The sequence below is a fragment of the Rhodnius prolixus genome, unplaced genomic scaffold (assembly GCF_049639745.1).
Source record: "Rhodnius prolixus isolate KJV_2025 unplaced genomic scaffold, Rpr scaffold_6, whole genome shotgun sequence".
NCBI classification, from domain to species: domain Eukaryota; kingdom Metazoa; phylum Arthropoda; class Insecta; order Hemiptera; family Reduviidae; genus Rhodnius; species Rhodnius prolixus.
Window position 1 is genome coordinate 22,451,310 of NW_027411634.1, and position 16,668 is coordinate 22,467,977.

Sequence of the window (16,668 nt, forward strand, 5' to 3'; positions counted from 1 at the left end):
GACTTCAGGATGACAAAGTGAGTGAACGGAATTAGGCCCTTGAGTTTCCAGAGCAAGCCCGGGTGCCACACCCGATCGAAGGTTTGCTTCACATCGAGAAAGACACCCGAGCAACACTCTTTCTTTCCTAGGGAAGATGAAATCGTGCCTACCACTCGATGGCACTGTTGTACAGTAGAGTGTTGACGTCTGAATCCAAACTGATGGTCTGGAATTATATTAGAGGATTCGAGTATGGGAAGAATTTGTTTTAAAAGAAGTTTCTCAAGAATTTTGGCCAAGAATTGGCAGTAGACTAATTGGTCGGTATAACAGAATTTAAAAAGCACTTTTGTTTTTACTAATCGATTTGCAATCGTAAGAGATTACAGTTATAGGCGCACTCAGCGAGATTTTTGAAAACCCAAAAAAATATTTGAAAAAATAATTTTTTTCTAGTAATATGTTGTAAAACAAAAGTATTCTAATTATAAAGTGTATTAAATATGAACTTCTCAAAAAAAAATTAAATCGCTGTCAGAACAAAATTACATTTATATGAGACACCTTAATCCATCAGTTGTTTGTATTATAAACATAATTTTCTAAAACAAATGAGACCAAAGTTTATATAAAATTGAACTTCATGGGAATTGCTCCACCGCTATGCAGGGAATGTGTTGTGGCACCCTCTTATTGGAGCACTTCTTTGGTCCTGAATGTTTGATTGGACTTAGTATGAAGAAGAACTCTTTGGGAAAGCCTGAAGGCAAAGTTTTTCTTCTCTTAAGTGCCGGTCTCTACCGTCGTACTTCCATTACATAGACTGAAAATACTCAACATGTATGGTAACCGTTTCTTCTTCATCACAGGAAACTTACTAATTTTCTAATATTGAAAGTTTTCTTCTGCTTTTGGCCTTTGGTTTTCTGCCACTATTTCTGAATCCACCCTTAATTGGCTATGTTTTGCGGCATTTTTCCTTTGTCCTTTAAGAACACTATGAGAACCCTTCTCGCCTCATTACGCTTTGGTCTCGAATTGAATCGAGGAAGTCGAGTGATTTTCAAAAAATGGACGAAAAAGAATTTCGTGTGTTGATTAAACACTACTTTATGAAAGGCAAAACGCCTCAGGAGACTAAAGAGAAGCTTGATAAACATTATGGTGACTCTGCACCTTCGATTAAAACAGTTTATAAGTGGTTTCAAAATTTTCGGAGTGGCCATATGGGCACAAGTGACGCTGAACGTTCTGGATGCCCTGTTGAGGTTACTACTCCAGAAATCATTGATAAAATCCATGATATGGTGATGGATGACAGAAGAGTGAAGGTGCGTGAGATTGCTAGTGCTGTGGGCATCTCGAATGAACGGGTACATAATATTTTGCATCAACATTTGGACATGACAAAGCTATCCGCAAGATGGGTGCCGCGATTGCTCACGCTTGACTAAAAACGAAATCGTATGAAGTGTTGCAAGGACGGTTTGCTGCTGTTCCAGAAGAATCAGCAGGACTTTAAGCGTCGTTTCGTCACTGTGGATGAAACATGGATACATCACTACACTCCTGAGACCAAAGAACAATCTAAACAATGGGTTCCAAGGGGGAATCTGCGCCAAAAAAGGCGAAGACCGTTCCTTCGGCCGGAAAGTTTATGGCGACTGTCTTTTGGGATTCGCAAGGAATAATCCTCATCGACTATCTGGAAAAGGGTAAAACTATTACAGGTGCATATTATTCATCGTTATTGGACCGTTTGAAAACCGAGCTGCAAGAAAAACGCCCACGATTGGCCCACAAAAAAGTCCTTTTCCATCACGACAACGCACCAGCTCACACCTCAGCAGTTGTGGTCGCAAAATTAATGGAAATAGGGTTCCAACTCGTTTCACATCCCCCCTATTCTCCACACTTGGCTCCCTCGGACTACTATTTGTTCCCCAATATGAAGAAATGGCTGGCGGGAAAAAGATTTTATTCAAACGAGGAGGTGATTGCAGAAACGAATGGCTATTTTCAGATTTGGACAAATCCTATTATTCGGAAGGGATCAACAAACTAGAGCAGCGTTGGACGAAGTGTATAAGCCTAAAAGGAGACTATGTTGAAAAATAAAAAAGGTTTACCCCAAAAAATTAAGTAGTTTTTATTTTTGCACGGACTTTTCAAACGACCCTCGTAATCTTGGCAGCACAAATGAATTGCTTACTAGCTCTGTCTAAAAAAACGATGTCTTGTATCCATACAACAAAGAATGTGGTCACTATACCCTAGGCTTTCCAAGATATCATCAATTCCGGCTCCCTTCTTCTTTCATATCATAGCCATCCGAGCCTTACAGTGTCATAACCTTAAATGAATTATTTAATTATTAATGACTGAAAGTGAATAAAACACAGATTTTCTTGAACTATTCAGTAAACCTTTGGAATTAACAGGTTGTGAAGTGCTAATGAATAAGCCGAGAACAGGATGTTGTGGGCAGCTAATGAATAAGCCAAAAACTTATTATTTGCTCTAATCCCCAAATTAAATAATGGTAGATGGAATACTTCACCGGACCGCCTGCACACCTCCACGATCGTCTTAGCGTTCGGAACACCGTATCAGGAAAACATCTAGAATACTCCCGCCTAGCTTCTCCACTATTCCAATCTACGAAACCGTAGATGTATAACATAGAAGATTGTAAAACAGTTCGGCTTATTCATTAGCTCTTCACAACCTGTTAATTCCAAAAGTTTATTGAGTAGTTCAAAATGATGATTTATTCACATTATTTGGCATATTTCTTTAATTAACTAAAGAATAGCACACAGATCTAAACTCGTTAAACGAAAATCCTTTCTTTCGAAATTGGTACCCAACACTCATTTAACATCATATTCATTTTTCTTCTTTTTATTTTATTTATAATGTAAATTTTATATTTTGAATATAGTTCTTAAATTACTTAATTATTAAATTACACGCTTGCAAAAAATCGTACTGGATTTGACGTTTCTGATCAATTATATTCTTATGGTAGGTGAGTTCCTTTCATAATGCCGACGCTGTTTTGAGGCCAACTTTTTTGCAATTAATCACAGATTTCTGCATCAATTTTTAAAATAACCACTATTAATGATATACCTTTCGAAAGGTGTTTGTATGTAGATGTTTTTCATGAGTAGTGCTCGTTTTAAACTTATATAATATTGTTGAGAAAAATGAAGTCCAAGTTTTTGGAAAAAATTAGAAACTTGCTATTTCTTATGTTTGGGCCACAAAGTAAAATACTTAATATTATTATTTTGAAATATAAATATAGCTTATTTAAAAGGAAATTTAACCTTCTTTCTAATGAGCTTATTGAAATTGCTGTAGCTTTAATAGTTTGAGAAATATAGGCAACTTTTTGCTAAAAAGTAGTAACACCTTGAAAAAACATAAAATTAAAAATATCTATAAAATGGAGCCGGATCGTGCCATAGTTTATATGGAATTTTTTGTTGCAAATGATGCCCAGAATCACCTCCCGAAGTAACGGTAGTCTTAATGCTGAACACCCTGAATAGAACTTGTAATATTGTTTTAGTAACATAATGTCAACTTTTTATATACAGCAAAAATGCGTTCTAATTGCAAATAGTTAGTATACAAACCATTATATTTATATATAATACATATAAAGTATATAATATACTCGTATATAGTGTATGTGATCATAAAATGAGTGTTAACGCTAAATGGGAGCAATCATGACGCTGCAAGTCAAGCGGTATAGGCCAAATTGTACGATTTCTCCTTGATTTTCTTTTGTTCGCTTCTCACGGCCAAATTGAATTCAATAAAACACAGTATTCATTAGTGCTTTTGTCTAACTTATAGAACTCTGAAGACCATGTTAAATCATTAAATTGTAAATACTTCTCTCTAAAATTCACTCTAGTGAGTATGTAAAGTTCAGAACTTAAATTCGAAATTAAATGTTAAGTTTTGTAAATGTACGTATTACAATTAGAAAGAGTTTATTTTACAGATCAATGAAATTAGAGGCTGAACAAATTATCCGGGCATCCCATAGAATATTAATCTCCTGCTGCCACAACTACAATATTTTATTGCATGACATTTTAATCAAGAATATTGAAATCTATTGTTATGGGTGAATTGGTGTAATTATGTGCTTATTTGATGACGTTGTGCTGGAATAGACTTTCTTAATAAAGACAATTAAAGGAAGGTTAAATTATGGTATTCCGTGTAACACCATCAAAAACCACAACGGAGATTAGAATAGCAATTAGAAATTATTAAGGTTATTAAAATTAAAAACCAAATGAAGCATACTTAAGACTGACGTCAGTGGCTGGTATAAACTCCATGTACTTGTTATGCTAGGCAAAGGACTTTTGAGGTGAAATGTAGACATCAAGTATATGAATGTTATAACACATAATTAGTGGAAATGTGGCAAACCTATTCATCTCCATCAAAAAGGATGTTTGTGAAATACCAGATTCTGGAACGGTTGGAAAATCTTTTTTAAGACCTAACACCTAGGCTTTCAAATGAAAGGTGACATTAAAGTTTGTTGCTAGGTGCACCGATTGGTGTCTCTTCCATTTCAATCACAGAATCTGCACGTGCCAAAATCTTAAGGGCCAGCTTTCCTCTGAGGTGGAACCATGTTTTATGAGGCAATCTCAGCCGGGATCTACTTCAGATCTATTCTGTTACAATTTTAAAGAATTATTTTTTTTAAAGAATCTATTCAAACTGGGCACAATCAACGGATAGGCAAGCCAAAACCCTTTGCTTGTAGCTGCACCTATGGTGGCGAAGTCAAGATCTAGGCAGGCTAGAGTTGTTTGACGTTCAGGTTGTTTATTCTACAAACTTTTGGTGTGGAGTTTTAGGAAATCAACTAATCGGCCCATATTTCTACAGAGAGAACTTAACTGGTGCAAAGTATCTAACTTTTTTTTAAGAGACATTTTGCCAGTTCTGCTTGAAGATGATCCTCTACAACGTCGGCTAGATATGTATTTTCAACCAGATGGTTGCCCGGCACATAATGCGAGAGTTGTTCGAGGTTATCTGGACAGAAATTTCCATGAAAAGTGTTTAGGGACTCATTGTCCCATCCAATGGCCACCTCGATCTCTGGACTTAACCCCAATGGACTATTTTTTGTTGGGATATCTAAAAAGTAAAGTGTACAATAATCTTAATTCCGTGGCTTCAGTCGATGATCTGAAACGTCGAATAACTCTAGCCTGCCTAGATCTTGACTTCGCCACCATAAGTACTGCTACAAGCAAAGCGTGGGAGTCCAGAGTTTTGGCTTGCCTATCCGTTGATTGTGCCCAGTTTGAACAGATTCTTTAAACAAAATAACGTAATTTTGAAAGTAAACTGAAATTTGTTTTTCATACTCTAAAGTACCATAACTTTTGAAAAATCTAACCGATTTCAAATTTTTTTTTTTTAGGAGCTCAAATACTAGAAAAATGTGCAAAAAAAATATATAACGTTACATTTGAAAAACAAAAGTTGGATGCTGTATCTCGAGATACAGGGGTTTAAAAAAATGGGTCAATCACTGAAAATAAACTAGACTAAAAATGATTAAATACTTGTTTTTTATTTTTTTCGAAATTTCCCGCCGTTTAAAAAAAAAAGTGGGTGGAGCTTATAACTCTATATATTCTAACACTGGACTGGTTTTGGAACATTAGAGACGGAAGTTACTTGTTAATCATAATAACTAGACTTGAATTTCTAATTTTTCCACGTGTTTTTGCACATTAAAGTTCCAAATGAGAGCGATCCTTGTCTGTACATTCTAATACTGGCCCAGTTTTGGGATTTTAGAGATGATATCTTTAATGATACTAACTTGGTTTTAATTTTGACATTATCCTCTTGTATTTGCATTTCTACATTCTACTAAGAATGACTCTTTGTATACATTCTACTGCTAGACTAATTTTGGGGGACTTTGTAGAAGGAAGTTTCCTTTGAATCATACTAACTTGGGTTGAATACCTTATTTTTCCTCGTGTATTTGCAATTCTACCTTCAAATATATGTGACTGTGTGTATTCATTCTAACACTGGACTGGTTTTGGAACATTAGAGACGGAAGTTACCTTTTATGGTAATCACAATAACTTGGTTTTAATTTCTAACTCTTCCTCTTGTATTTGCACTACTACCTTTAAATAAGTATGACTCCGTGTTTACATTCTATCACTGGCCTAATTTTGGGACTTCATGTACGAAAGTTACTTGTTACACATAATAACTAGCCTTGAATCTAATAAATTACTGTAATATTTACTTTTAATAACAGGTAAATATCTTATTCTAGAGAGTATTCATTCACGTTGACATTTGAAACAATAGTCGGTATCTCTTCATGAACTTTTATCGTTTAAAGGTTGACTTATTTTAGATAATGGGTAGGAGAGAATGTTTTCAAAAGTTTATGAAATTGTAGAATAAGTTGCATGAATACAATGATTATTTTAAGGGATAACTTAGGAAAGAAATTGAACTGTGTACACGCTTATCTATTCTCATATAAAAAGGGAACATTTTAAAGTATGATAAAACCTTAAAAGTAACAAGAAAATGTGGGCAAAACATAAAACAAATTTATTTCACTCTAAGAAGTTTTTTATCAAATTAAAAGATTCTCGCTAGTGTTGTGACAGAAGTCGCTAGACCCTAATATCACTTTTTCGTAGTGAAATGATTAGGGTAAATTGCCCAAATTTCGTCCCCCCTTCAGTATATTGAATTTTATTGTAAAATAAAAAGTAATAATAACTTCGACAAAATTTCTGTTGTTACCTTGAAGATTCAGTTATTGATTTTTGCAATAATATTGTTTAAAAAAAGTGATCTTAATTTCGTCCCCTCGGCCACAAGTAATAAAAGAAATTAAATTAAAAAATATTGGGTAATAAAGAATATTGTGTTTTTACAATATACTATATATTGATATAACAAATCTCAAATAAGATGAAAAGACAAAACTCTGAACAAATTTCACAAACAAATTGTTTTTGTTTGTGAAAAAACTGGCATGTCTTTTGTTTGAGAAATAGCCGTACTCATTTTCAACCCGCTTTTTGCTTTGTTGCAGAAAAAAGGTGAGGCAAATTGTTCTTCTTAGCTGACTGAAACGCCATACGAGGCAAGTCTCCGACAGTTAACCCGTAGAAGTTTTCTTCTATTGTCAGGCAGTATTCTGCAAGCATTTGCTCCATGACTTTGGGCAGAACTGTTGGTCGGCCAATATTTCTATTAACCATATCCTCTGGTTCTAATGAGGATTGGACATAATCCTTCAGCGTTGCTCTTGGAACTTGGAATGTCTTTGCTGCCGTTTTGTATCCCATTTCTTTTTTTCTCACCGCCATCACTGCTTCTACCATTGCCTTAGGATTTCATTGTTTATGTTTTGCCATCTAAATCGAAAGCAAATAATCAACTGTTTTCTATAACTTTTTCAAATATGAAATAAAAATAATGTTCTAAATTTCGTCCCCGGGACGAAATTTAGACTACTTAAGGGGACGGAATTAGGAACAATTACATTTTTAAAGATGGCTACCACTATAGAAACAGCACATGAATGAACTGACGTTTCGTTGCAGAATTTCAAAATAAAGACAATGTGTGACATGCCCAAAGCAACATGAACATTTGAACGAACCTTTAAAAGACTGGAATACTGGTTTTGAAACACTACCAAATATAACCACTCATTATGACTAAAAATATAACAGTTCAAAACTCGGCTGGACATGAACCATACCCCGAGTTGACGTTTCCAAACGATTACTGCTTGCCTCAATGTAGCTTTCTTAAAATTGCCATTAGTGTGCAATAATTGGCGATTGTTTTAAATAGGGCGACGAAATTAGGCGCAGGAACGAAATTTGGGCACTTTACCCTACAATTTTGTGCTAAAAACCACTAAACTAAATAGTGTATGCGGTAGGTGGTGAGAATAGTAGTTTTAATCTGGCTGAGAAAATAAGAAAAATAATGTAATACCTATTTTTTGAGGCGAACTTTACGAATAACGTAACAAATTAAGTGTTGTGGTTGGAGGCGACTACCAAACGTTCTTTACAATGAATTCTTCTATTAACCATTAAATAAAATCCAAGGTCTAGAATCGGGATTCGAGTTCTGTAGCACACAATATTTCTTAGGGGGTACGTTCACAACGGAGCTGTGAGCATAGATGATAGAATTGAATTTTTCATTTTTCTGCTAGCTGAACTCCAGTATCGGAACTTCAAAATGGACGTCGAAAAATTATTTAGTGCTGTCTTTACTCATTATTTTTGGTTATTATTTTATTATTTACTTTTAAACAATATTTTGTTTTTTAAATCGTGCTTACATTTATTTTCATGCGTATTTATTTGTTGTTTTTTTTTCAATAAAATCATTACTAACCTAAGAGTAATCACTAGTTTTTCTTCTATGGTTATAGGATTTCCATGACAATTTTTCCAAAGTTTTCTCTTAATTTTGACCTTATTTTTCCTAAAATATAGTCGAATGTGGGTGGACCCATCCTCACATATTCAAAAAAACGATCCGGATAATTTCTAAGTTCCTTATATAAATGGTGAAATTTATCCAAAGTACTTCGTTTTTTATTTATGGGATGTACATGATATTTTCTAAAGCGTTTTTTCTTTAAAATATACCATTTCGTTGCTGCTGAACATAAAAACTCTTCTTCACTACTCGACATGTTACATGTATCACAGCTCCGTTGTGCACACTAATCAGCGATTTTATTTTACTCTATCAGTTATCATTTCTGCTATCATCTATACTCACAGCTCCGTTGTAAACGTACCCTTAGCTTTGAGGGCCTCGCTTCTAAGCCCATAGACTATCGTGGCCCCTCAATCTGGCTAAGATTTATTATGGTTGGATCTCTACTGTTATGTTACAGCGCACTATTCTTTCTCTTACATTTTTACGTACATTTCATGGCAAAGGTAAAACGACAACTTAGTTGATTAACCAAAACTCACCATAATCATTACAGATGGACAGAGCATTGACTTTTCGTTGCTTAGGTATAAACGTTGTTTTGTAGCTAGTACACTTTGAACTCCAAAAGGCATGCCACGTGAAGGAACCTCACTTCCAATTAGATTCATACTTGGTCGTAACTTCATTACACCAAAGTGAGAGCCTTTTACCTTTCAAAGCAATCCAGATGGCCGAGATAAACAAATAAATAACTTTTTATTCGTATTAAAAACTATTTATTTGTTTACATTAAATATTTCAATACAATAAATATTAAATATGTAGTATAAATTATAATTTCTTAATTTTAAATGACAAAAAATTTGCCAAGTAATTTATTAAAAATTTTAGTAAACTAAAAATTAATATAATTATTCAATTAACAACCAGACATTTTACATTTCAAAATTTTTATATAATTTATATAAAAGCCTTACTTTATTTACGAGTATATTAAATAAATCTTAAATTAAATCTTATAAAAGCAATCGTTACTATGGTAACTAATATTTATTAGTGAAAACACAATTATCATCACTTATTTTTAATTAAAATCAAATGAGGTTTCAGATATTATTAAATCACCATCAATGATAATATAGCTACATCTCTATTTTGATTAGTATAAGCGAAAAAAAAAAAAATGATTTATTTAGAGAACCTTTACAGCATCCTCAACAGGATGATTAGAATCAATAGCCTGTTTCTTGGTGAGCTGAATTTTTGAAAAATCTTGAGATATAAATTTTCTATAACCTTCATTGAAAGATATCTAATGATGAACTGTAATGGTTAATCAGCAATAATTTAGAAACATCTGATAATAGATGTAAACATTATCACTTCATGAAAGTTTCTACAAGTAATTGTTCTTAATTTTAAAACGTCAACGTAAAAAACAGTTGGAATGTTGCATGATTCGCAGTAATAATTCTTCCTTTAGAAATTGTAATTTGAAATCCCTAGCGGAGAAATAGATAACTAAATTAAAAATAAAATAAAATTCATGCTGTCCATTTCGATACAAGTTACCAAATTATTATTATTATGACTTTTTAGTTAAATTGTGACAGTTGTTCAAACAATTGAAAAGATTAATTAATCACCTATGATAAATAATGAGGTCAACCGTAATTTTTAGTGGAGTCAGAAATAAATTTAACTTGATCAGAACAAGTACTAATCAGAACAAAGTTGGTTAGTTGGAAAATGATTATTTATAAGTGAAGACATTTAAGGTTTAAAAAGATATTTATTTTACTAAATTAAATGGTTAAAATTTCTTAAACCAGTTCATTTTTTAGTAAAAATTATCTAATAATAAATGAAGTTTTGTTATTAGAATAGGTTATTTCATTTTTTTTATGATCACATGGAACATAAGAACCTATTTAACGCATTTGAGTAAAGATATTTAGCAACAGATTTAAGTACTAAATTACATACTTCTTCAAGCTCCAATTGAAAAGCATTCAATGATTACGTACTTAAATTCTGTCAATTCTAAAAAAAAACGACTTTAATTACCAGATAACAAAACTATACTTGTATTGCTTGCTTTTCACTGTTTTTACCCCTATCTTATACTTAAAAAAATTCTGTAGATCTTAAAAAGTAGTTTACTATTCAGTGACAAAAAATTCTCTGGGGGCCTCTGCATTAGCTTGGTTTCGCGTAGGCTGGAAACATAGTGGAGCGGCGAGCTAAGCGGTGATGATAGCTGCTTCAGATCAAAGAGAGCGACGAGCAGCGAGCAAAGAGTAGCATGTACATAGTGACGAGTTTAGTCGCGTTACTCCTTTCGACGAAACAAGATGGAGGAACTATTTCTATATGAAAATTCTTCCTTGAAACTTTGGTATTTACAGCAGCTTAGTAGTAGGAGCTGCAGTGTACATGATTTAAATAAGTCTAGAAATGAACTTGGTGAATTTCATCACTTGTACCAACAACTTCGGGAGCATCCTGGCAAGTTTCATGCGTATTTTCGAATGTCTATATCAACATTTGATTACATACTAACCCAGTGTAACCCCATTAATCCTAGCAGTTACTTTAAGGTAACAAAATAGAAATATATGCAGATAAAAAGAAATTAGTCAATTAAAAAAAAAAAAAACAATAATTTTATTAAATCACTACTCCATGATTTGTCGTAAATTAATGTTGTTCATCTGAAAAACTGGAGTAGTACGACGCTACAGAAGAAGGATTGGAGAATTCGTCCTGATCAGAAGTAGTAGGACGTGAAAATGTAATTTAATTTTGCCTAGTATTTAGATGAAAGTTAGCATTAAGGGATTGAGAACCAAATTAAATGTAGCAAAAATTACCTCAATTCTCCATAACTACTAATTGTTAATTAATTTTAACTATTAATTATTAATTGTTGAAAACTATTGTAGCTTCGCAAATATGTATTATGGTCCCACAGAGGTTTCTTTAAACAAACTAAACCAATAAATGTAACAATATTCATAACCTATGAGCAATAATAACCTTTACAAATTGAGCGCGATAAGAGCGAAGAAATCAAACATGTCATAGTTAGGCGCGAGCGATTTAGGTCGATTTATTGCATAGCTTCAACAAATTTATAATAAGTATTGCTGCAGTTAATACAACTCTAATGTCGAATTTAGGTAGTCAAAGCCATCTAAAGCATTTTTTATCACTTTTAATAGATATGGATGTGTCTTTTAACTTGTCGAAGGCTGTTTGTTTCGAGTGAAACAATTGTATCATTTACATTGAAAAACACTTTTTAAGGAAATATCCATTTTTTTAATTTGAAAAAGTAAATGTATAAAAAGCAAAATATTTTAGAATCTTGAAACTTAAAAGCTAAAAATTGGCAGTAAGTGATGTCTTAAAAAAGCTTCGAACCTTTAATGATTTAATTTAACATTCAAAATATTTTATTACAGTTTCATTTAATCTTTCATTGTTCACAATCTTATTTGGCAATCTTATCTTATATTTCTAGTTATAATTATAAATTTATAGAGAGAGAAATTTAGGCTACTTCTTTTTTTTTTATAAATATTTATAGGCATATAATGTACAAGGAAACTTCTTGCCAACCTCCTTCTTCTTGACAAAATGAAAATAAATGAACGTTGCGAAAGAAGTCAGATCTAGTCCACCGGAACTAGTTAATGGCGTATAAATGATGCCTTAGTACACCATATCGACCTAGTGGACAGAACCTTTGCTTCTCAAAGCAACAAAAGTGTTGGATCTTTCCAACACAGATGAATCGATTCAGTTTCAGTTTTTTCAGAAAATAGATTCTCCTGCCTCCACTCGGTTTTAGGTTTAGTTCATTAAAAAATTAATGGAATATTTTTGCAGAAAACATTAATTTTTTTTTTGTAAATCTTGAGCTCTTATTTTGTTATATAAGCTTCTCCATTAAATACAAAATAATAATATAAATTGGTACGACTTTAAAACAAAAAATACCAAAATAATATATTTTTTTTTTTAATTCGGTTTTATCACAGATCCTTTTATTTAAAAAAAAAAAAAAAAAAAAAAAATAGGCAGGTAATCGCCTATTTTTTTTGAGGCAGAGCTATCGCCCAACTACCTATTCAGTATTATAATAATTGTTATTGTATATTTTTGATTGGAATTTCAAAAAGGGGACATGATTTTGAGTGCAGTCTGAACACTGAATCACCTCTTGACACTGATCATTTATATTATTTATTTTATTAATATAAAACAATAGAAAAATTCACTTTCATTTAAACAATTTTGTTTTTTGCTTTCAAGATATTATAAATTTTGAATTAAATTGCTTTTTTTATCAGTGGGTAAATAATTAAAATTTATTCTCGCATCATTGTTACCTTCTTGCCATGTCAATTATTATACAAAGATTCCAATACTGTACCCTTAGTCATTTTTTTAGTCCAAATATCAAATTGTCTAGCAACATCCGGTGACATTTCTATCTTCCATGAATCTATTTCACCTCTTCTGATGAACGTTAAAGTGGGATCTGATGGGTCTAATCCATGCCTTTGTTTAACCTCTTTTATAAGTTCTTCACCGTTGATTGCACTATTCGCTTTCATCTTTTCAAATGATAAATGATCGGCCAATTTTTCAACTTGATCAGAATTTAATGATTTGCCTAGAAATTTAGCTGTTTTACGAATTACTGATGATAAGTCCTAGAAAAAATGGAAAAGTATAAATATTAGTGTTCCTTACAAAGATAAATAAGAAAAAATAATGACATTATCTTTATTAACAATCTGTACAAAATTTCGATTCGAATGACCACTTCATTCATGAAAATCGGTTCACGTGTTGATAATTTCAAACGATTGTTATACTTCCCCCTTAACGAGTGTAAGAAGCAGCTTTAATGTTACCTAGGGGAACCCTAACCCTATCATCCTACCAAATTTTTATCAAAATTGGGCCAAGATTTACTGAGTAATTAGTAATATTAATAATTTTGGAAGGGGCCTTATATAAAGGGGGGTAACTCCTCTCCCATTCAATGTACAGCATCGAGACCCCCCAAAAGGCACATCTACATAAAATTCCGAATCGCATGATATCTCATTCATGGGAATCGGTTCGCGCGTTTGAGCGCTACGTTGTTTACAAAAAAAGGTAACAAGAACAAGAACATTTTCTGAAAATGCCGTTTTTCCTCATTTTCAGCGACGTATTTCTCGAAATCTGTTTAATCTATGTTGTTGCAAAAAAAAATTACAGTCATAAAGGAGGATTTTAAAGAAAATTTGGGAATTTTATCTTTTATAGAAAACGAGAAAAAAATTGTCAAAGTTGGGTGTTTTTCAACGTTACACTTTTTCTGAGCAGTTTTTGACGATCAACCCTTATACAACTCGCCTACCGGACAGTTTTAATTAATCAACCTCCTTACTGCTATCGAGTCAATTTTTCGAAATTGTTTTCAATGGAAAGGCCATGAGCGAGAAAAGTGTTTTTTTTTTACCAAATTTGGAGTATATTTGTGAGTGTTTTGGCTCCTAGAAAGAGAATATCTAAGAGACAACCAGCAGGACCTCCGAAATTGAGCGAGTGCATTAATTAAAACTGTCCGGTAGGACAGTTGTATAAGGGTTGATCGTCAAAAACTACCCGAAAAAGCGTAACGTTGAAAAACACCCAACTTTGACAATTTTTTTCTCTATTTCTATAAAAGATAAAATTCCCAAATTTTCTTTATAATATAGGGCAAACCCTCCTTTATAGCTGTATATTATTAGATAATATTTTATAAATTTCACTTTTGGTGAGTGATAGAATTAAAGATAGAGTAGGAAACTAAGAAAAATGGTTTCCTAAAATCACAGAAACGAGCGGTAATCTAAAAAGTTATTCTAAAACAGGATACTTTATTGCTTCAACATCTAAAATGTACTTATTTCATTTAATTTAACTTAATTGAAGCACCTTCAACCAATTACTTTGCACCCATTCTTGCCCTCTTTAGCAACTAATTCAGCAGTCTAACCTTTTGATGAGATTAAATTCAAGGTTACACAGGTAACGCCTTTAATCAGGTAAATTATCTTTTTAAAGAAGTATTTTCGAAATAGATTTTAGTCTTTAATGGACTCCTAAGTTTAAAAATATCAACTAAATTATGCAATACATGATTATTCTTATTCACACACTACTATTCAAAATTAGGCAGCGTAATAAATTGGTGTAAATCTTTCATCTGTTATTAATTCAAAGTATTTGCGAAACTCCATTTTTCCTATACTCGCCATTAACCCAGGGCCCACTTAAATATTTATTAAATAAAAAACAAAACACTTCTATTTCTGAAATTGATTCTTTTTGGGTGGCATCTGTCTTCTAAATATTCATCACTCTTATCTGATTCTATACAGCTAAATCCAACTGAGCACGAAATGATCAAGAGCGGTAGAAAAAATCAGGTAACTATTTCACGTGCTCCATCATACGAGTTGTGGCTATTAAATAACGAGACTGATGCGGCTACAGAAGAACTATACATACGCCAAATCCTAAAGACCGACAGCTGTGCAGCGTAAAGCCTTCTCGTTCGATTGCAGCGTCTCACGTGTTTGTAGAGAAATCTGTATGACCGGAACCGTCGTTTGTGTAAGAGGTGTTAGTTTCGTTTTGCCGATAACATGATACTACACACGTAGTAGAGCAAAGAATAGTCGTGAAATTTCACGTGAATCTTGGTAAAACCGCTACTGAAACTTATCTTTTATTAAAAGAAGTTTATGGTGATGAATGTTAATCACGTGCGCGAGTTTTTGAGTGGTTCAAGCGTTTCCAAGATGACCGAGAAGACGTCGGAGATGATGACCGCCCGGGTCGCCCTTCCAAAACGGATGAAAATGTCGATTATAATTAATCAACATTACTACCGTGAGGTGCTTGCTCAACTCCGTGAAAGAGTAAGGAAAAAACGACCCGATTTGTGGAAGAACAATTCATGGGTTCTCCATCAAGACAACGCGCCGGCTCACACTGCATTGTCTGTCAAGACGTTTCTAGCCAAGTACAACATCTTAGTTTTAGGCCATCCGCCTTATTCGCCTGACCTGGACCCATGTGACTTTCTATCTGGTCCCCAAAGACAAATCTGCATTAAAAGGAACACGATTTCAGTCCGTTGAAGGTGTGAAAGAAAAAGTGGCACGCGTCATGCAGGAGCTCACAGAAAAAGACTTCCAGCACTGTTTCGAACAATGGTAAATTATCATGGAGCGTTATAGGGATAGGGGTGGGGTGTATATTTGAAGGTGATAATAACTAAATATGTATAAGAAACCGGAAACCGCAATTCGATATCTTCAAAATTAAAGGCAGTAAAGCTAGTATTTTTCTTAATACGCAGCTTGTGCAGCATGTAGTGTGCTTTCAAAAGTGCTTCCTCAGATACAAAGAGCAGTTGATAACCTCCTAGCTAAATACTAGCTTTACTGCCGTGACAATATTTTCAGTAGAAAGAGGATGAAAAAATACATAAAAATGACCTATCGCGTGCTCTTCTTTCTCTTTGATAACAAGTTAAATAATTGAAATATGGTTAATAAATACCAGATTTTGAACTGGCCTAGCACCTTTAATTTTAATGATATCGAATTGCGGTTTCCGGTTTCTTTCATAACTTTTTATACTCTTTATAACTGTCTATATGAAAATGCGGGTCAACTGCGAACACTCACTTTTCGTCGCGCGTCAGCCGCGTATGCGGGCAGGAATCTAAAAATCAAGTTACATATTCTGAAACTAGAGGTGACTGGCAACAAATTTTTCCACTACCATTTTTTGCTCAGTTTAAGTATGAAGTGCATTTGAGCCGTCTTAAAATGAACACCCTGTATAATGTCAATCTCTGGCCACATTACATTTTTTTTTTTTTATTTTAGTTTGGTAACTCATGACCAATGAGAATATCTTGGGAATTGAAAGAATCAATTGACTGCTAAAAACTAATGATTATGTTTGGGATAATCTTAAAAGACGGCTCCAATGTCACGTATTAGCTCTTCCGGGCATTGCGCCGGAAGAAGTTCTCTTGGAGGATGACTGAAGGAGAGCTGTATCCGCTATTGATTGCCAAGACAAAGTTACCAAGAA

General features: G+C 33.4%; 2 protein-coding genes across 3 annotated transcripts in view; one reads left to right on the forward strand and one right to left on the reverse strand.

The window, feature by feature from the left end:
* The window catches only part of LOC141461079 (cholecystokinin receptor type A-like), a 428,938-nt gene that overhangs the window by 194,345 nt on the left and 217,925 nt on the right, over nt 1-16,668 (forward strand). The window lies entirely within an intron of this gene.
* LOC141461080 (luciferin sulfotransferase-like) overlaps nt 9,787-16,668 on the reverse strand; it is a 62,426-nt gene continuing 55,544 nt past the window's right edge. Inside the window, exon 7 of one of the 2 annotated variants that reach the window (XM_074141760.1) lies at nt 9,787-13,229. In XM_074141760.1, the coding sequence (XP_073997861.1) occupies nt 12,915-13,229 (315 nt within the window). In that variant the 3' untranslated portion in view covers nt 9,787-12,914. The remainder of the gene's footprint in view (nt 13,230-16,668) is intronic. The other variant, XM_074141759.1, reaches the window with a different exon arrangement.